Source organism: Diospyros lotus, chromosome 15 (assembly GCF_014633365.1).
Source record: "Diospyros lotus cultivar Yz01 chromosome 15, ASM1463336v1, whole genome shotgun sequence".
NCBI classification, from domain to species: domain Eukaryota; kingdom Viridiplantae; phylum Streptophyta; class Magnoliopsida; order Ericales; family Ebenaceae; genus Diospyros; species Diospyros lotus.
This window is the reverse complement of record NC_068352.1, coordinates 21,491,119-21,496,562: the sequence shown is the minus strand read 5'-3', so window position 1 is coordinate 21,496,562 and position 5,444 is coordinate 21,491,119. Positions and strand designations below refer to the sequence as shown.

General features: G+C 37.4%; 1 protein-coding gene across 1 annotated transcript; it reads right to left on the bottom strand.

Annotated features, from left to right (window-relative positions):
• Positions 1-218: 218 nt before the first annotated feature.
• On the bottom strand, positions 219-3,626 carry LOC127791329 (transcription activator GLK1-like). The gene is made up of 6 exons (XM_052321127.1): positions 2,869-3,626; positions 2,589-2,729; positions 1,814-2,164; positions 1,541-1,597; positions 1,243-1,362; positions 219-687 (listed from the first exon to the last, which is right to left on the bottom strand). Exons 1-6 carry the CDS (start codon positions 3,316-3,318, stop codon positions 538-540), a joined length of 1,269 nt encoding a protein of 422 aa, XP_052177087.1. The 5' UTR covers positions 3,319-3,626; the 3' UTR covers positions 219-537.
• Between the last annotated feature and the right edge of the window lie 1,818 nt (positions 3,627-5,444).

Genomic DNA, 5,444 nt, shown 5'->3' with positions numbered 1-5,444 from the left:
GACTTCTCATACGAAATCTTGTTACTTTAAGTTCAATCCAATTAACTCTCCTATGCAAGAAATAATATAATTTTTGATGCAAAACGAATTTTAAAACAAGAATCTACTAGGGTAAATCATAATTGCAGAAATCGTAGCTATTCTAAGGACATATATGTTACTCAAATTATATATATATATATATATATTATAATTCTGTAAAGGGTATCATCAACAACTTTCATTCATGCCAAAGGTAAAGATATATATTATTATAGTTTCATATATTGACAACGCGTACGTACGTATTACAAAACTTAGTCCGATTATACGTCAATATTCTCTCCTACACATATAGAAGAAGGAAAAAGCTAGAAATATGCTAATTAAGATGAAGAGAAATTAACAAAAGAAAAGGCTCGGCTCAAAATTAAGGTCAGGATAAGAGACAAATGTGCAGACATCTAATTAGATGGACACACATCTAATTAGATGCAAGGAAAAGTCGTCAAATTTAGCGCTTTCTTGATGGCTTGAAAGCACCCGAAAACTCGGTGATCAAGCACAAGTTGGCGGTATTTTGGGAATACCCTGGCGTTGCAGCTCCCCCAAGACGCTGTCCGTGGACGGCGGTTTTAGGCCAAGAGGCAGCGGCAGCCATGGCTTCGATAAAACATCTCCGATGGCTGCATCAATGCTCTCGTTCGACTGTTCAAAAACATAAGAACACAATACATCCATGACAGTAGAAATCAATGGATAAAATCATATAATATCTAGCACTTGTCAGTCAAGTTATTTAACATATTGACTTGGCATATCAGCAGTGAATGATAAATAATTATAGTACGTAGCAGTAAACAGCCGTCTCTCGATGTCTTTATTCTAAGAATTAAATGTGAGTATGCGTTTGGAAACATTTGATAAAGTTTGGTAATTTCTTTTTGTAGTAATTTAGCTAGAAGAAATGAAGAGTTAGTTTGATTATTACATCCAATTACCCACAAACACTAAATCCAATCAAGTAGATATGTACGTACGACTGATAATCCTAAACATCAGGTAATGACGATTAATAAGTAGTAGACCACGTCATGAACATGAAACAAAGGATTTTAAAAATGTCAGTGGAGATTTTTCATAAGATTCAAAACTTTCAGAGACATTTATTCAGATTCTAAGATATATATATATATATATATATAGATAGATAGATAGAGAGAGAGAGAGAGAGAGAGAGAGAGAGAGAGAGAGAGGTGGTACCGGATGAAAATCAAACGGCGGGTGGTGACCGGCGCCGGGTCTGGTTGGAAAGCCGATGCCGGGATCTACTCTGTACATGGCATGGGGAGGAATACCAGGGACCGGTGGAGGAGGAAATCTCTGCAAAATTATTCTTAATCGAATAAGTCAAAACTTTATATTATGCATCTATAAAAACAGGTCTCTCTCCCTCTCTCTTTCTCTCTCTCTAAATATATGAGTGGTTGAGTACAAGTATATTGTAGATGAAGCCAAAGAGCAAAAGGTTCCAAAAAAGTAAATGAAAATAATTTGTTACCGTCGTCGCCATTGGTGGTGGAAAGAAAGGCGTTCCCGGCGTAAAAGAATTTGGAACCTGAACCGAACAAACATGGCACGTTAGAGAGAGAAAGAGAAACTGATGTAGGAATATCTTAAAAATTTCGATCTCAGCGATGTTAGATATTACAGTACTAAAAAAACACATGCTTAAGGATACACTTGTAGTTTTATAATCTTCTAATGTGGAATCGATTCTTGGAACCTACTTAGTTGACTATGTATATTTATATGAGAGAGAGAAGTTACGTACACTTCGATGGTGTGAGTGCCAAAATGAAGGATCCGGCAGTGGTCTAGCCGGGCTGGGTGGCGCCCACGCTGCTGCAGGCGGCGGCGGAGGAGACTGTGAAGGGAGGATATGTTTAGGCCAGACGTGGATTAAAGATTGATCTACGGAGGGGTGCCCCCAAACATGCAACGGTCTAAAATGTTGCAAAGGTGTCATCGGAGGGAAGCCCATGATGGGTGCAATCTGCCAGGGACCCATATTCTTGCCGCCTCCTCCAGCGCCACCGCTGCCGCTGTACATTTGCCGTCTCTGGTTCCAGTTTGCCGCCTCCGCTTCTCTCGCCAGTAAATGCTTCCTATGCGACCGGTATTTCTGCAGTTAAACTCCACAAATTAATTCCCCTCAGAGATTAACGTTCAAAAAAATATAATCTTTCATTGATTTGCGGGTACTTATTAGTAAGTCACTTCTATCAGTTAGCCGGCTTCTGCTTCCAATAGGGTTTTAACCATTAGTCTTAATTAAAGATATATATTCCTAGCTAGCCCTAACTTCTGGGATCTGTTGATACTGTTAATACTAACAAGAAAATTCTCTTCTCAATATTAACAAAGAGAAAGAAACAAAAACACAGCGAATTGAACTGTTGTTCGAATGTCTTGTCGCACTAGCGAACAAGAGATGTACATGAAATTTTAGAAACTAGACACTGTATCTGAATTATGTATCTGTGATGTTTTGCGGATATATGAAGAAAATGAAATTAACGAAGTAGACATTATTATGAGGAAAGTACTTGAAGATGGCTGGCAATGTTATGGCGAGTGAGACAATCAATTCCCATAAGCTCTAAAATCCTTGAAGGCACTGCCTTTTCCACACCCAGCTGCTCCACTGCTTGCACAAATCGCCTGTGCAGCTCTGGCGTCCAATCCACCTTCACATAATTCGATAACAATTCCTTATCGTTAAAAAAACTACCATATATACTTCAATTTGAACGCTATAAAATTCATTATCTTTATCTCTATGAAGAGACGGGAAATCTAATCATTTAACCTTTTATTTTTAGTTACCTTCACTTTCCTCTTGCCTTGATGATTCTTGCTCGAATGAGCCGATGATTTTCTCGCTTTATCAGCCTCCTTGGGAGATGGGTTTGCGGCGGCGGATTCGTCTCTCGTGCTCACAATCTCTTCTCCTTGATTGAAGCTCGACGCCGTGCCCGAGACTTTGTCTTCCTCCTCTTTCCTCGAGTTCTCTTCGACTTTCTCAACCGACATGTTCACCTCCGAGTCCTCGCCCCCGCTGGCAGAAAACTCGGCCAGGATCTCCGGGTCCATCTCCAAATCCGGCAGCGCGTCTCCGTCGTTGATGTCGAGGAAGAGATCATCGAAATCAATACTGTCGAGGAAGCTCCCGCCAGAGAAGTCCGGCAAGACGTCTCCCCCCATCGGAAAACTCTCCATCTCCGCCTCCCTCTCATCTCTACCAACAGTACTTCTCAACGGTGACACGGCGAGCATTCCAAAGCCCCAAGGACTAATCAATTCACAACAATTCCAACCACACCCACCGATACTAATTAAGAAACTAATTGATATACCGATGCTCTAGTATTGCATGCAAACGAAGAAATAGAGCTCGTGCTCGTGCTCGCAACCAAAGACGAGAAAATAACTCCTGCCCCGGGAGAGGGAGTTCTCCGGGCACAGGCACGGGAAGGATTGGGTTGCTGGGTACAGGAGCGTGGGAGAAGTGGGTTCTCGACCACAAGGTGTGTGGGATGTGTACTTTAGCGTTTTGTTTGGGCTTGAACAGTTCGTATGTATGCATATACAATTGTTGGGAATATATATTAAAAAAGGGGTTTGTGGATGGCCTTTTTTGGGAGTTGAAAAAAATCTGTAAAGTGGCCTTCTCTCGTGAGCTGTTTATTAATTGAATTTCTCAGTGGCCAGTGGGTTGTTTTGCACAGAGATTGGAAGCATCTAATAATAATAATAATACGAAATGAATCCAATCTGTGGAACAGTAAATGTGGGAGAAAATGGGGAAGAGAAAAGGGTGTCATATGCGCTCCTGCATCATGGACTTCGTTTGGACCCCTTCAAATTGGCTGCATGCAATCTCTTTAATGACCTATATAGTAAAAGCGAAAACTTAGGTTGTGTTATTTTGACTTTTCAATTTTCAGTTTTAAATTTTGAATTTATTTTTAATTTTTTATTTTGATAATCTATTTTTAAAAAATTAAAAACGTATTTTCTTTATCATTTTAAAAAATTATTTCTCAAAACAGAAAATTAAAAAACTTGTTCTCTTTCAAATTTTGAAAATAATTTTTCAATGGTCTTTTATTTAATAAATTTGATTATTCAGTAAATTAGAAATATTTAATGTTAATATAATATTAAAAAAATATATACACTTTAAAATTAATAAATTTTGTAATATTTTTTCTCATTACAATTATAAAATGTAAATAAATGTGTGTTGAATTTAAAGTTTATTTTGGATGAAAATACTCAAAACAAATTTGTGTTGTTTTGAGTTTTTTTTATAATTTTTTTTATTTTCAAAAATATATTTTTAAAAATAATAAAGAAAACATGTTTTTATTATTTTAAAAAATCAAAAACTAAAAATAAATTGAAAACAACAAAGAGAGAATGCAGCCTTAGTATTTGTTCATGTTTTACGTACTCTTCTAGCACGTCTTAGAACTCCAGGATTTTATGATTAACTGATAAGATATGATGTTTTAATTGTTTTCAAATTCTCCAATCACAATTCACAAAGCTTTCTCGGATGGTTAATGTAACTCATATCTCTTGAAAAAGAAAAAAATAAGCATATGAATATAAATATATATATATATATATATAATAGCTAACATGTTATATATAACAGAATAAAAACAAATATTTGTTTGTCATACCCGGCCTGTACCCACATGGAAGAGGTTTTTCATTTTCCTGGTTGGTCCCTACCCATCCCAATAAAATTTCATATATCAAGTTCGTCAAATATATATCCAACATATAAATGGGGCAAAAGTTGGCAATAATAGGGACTGTGGAAGACAATCAAGCAATGATGAGGGCGATGATCTAGTGATTGAACGGTGGGGATGAAGCGGAAAAGGAAAGATCACATAATTAGTAAAGCAGAGGCAGAGCGGGTGTTGTTCTTGTCATTTTGTTATACGTGTGTGTGTATGTAAATATATATATATATATATAGCAATAGGATGGCAGCAAAGTCACGTCCCTTTCTCATCTGCCCTGCGCTGCTCTATGAGTGTTTGTGAATTGTGAGGGATAGCCGTGCAAATTGCAAAGGCAAGGCAGCGAATGCACTTGTAATTTGATTAGGGTGCGTAGGGGGCTTTTGTTTGTTTTCCGGTCAACTGATCCCCTACCTAAATCATTGCAAGTCCAGTCAACAAATAATTGGAGCTCTTCCAGTTTCCAGAGGTTATTGGGGGTGGGTTCAGTGCTTGTTTGCAGCTGTTGTTTTTTTATATATATTCTGTAAACTTTTGGGGTTCAATTTAATTAGAACTCAAATTCATTTGGATTTGTATCATTTTCACATGTTTTTGGGTTTGTATGGTCGTTTTTCTAACAAGATATGGTATTTCAAGAGC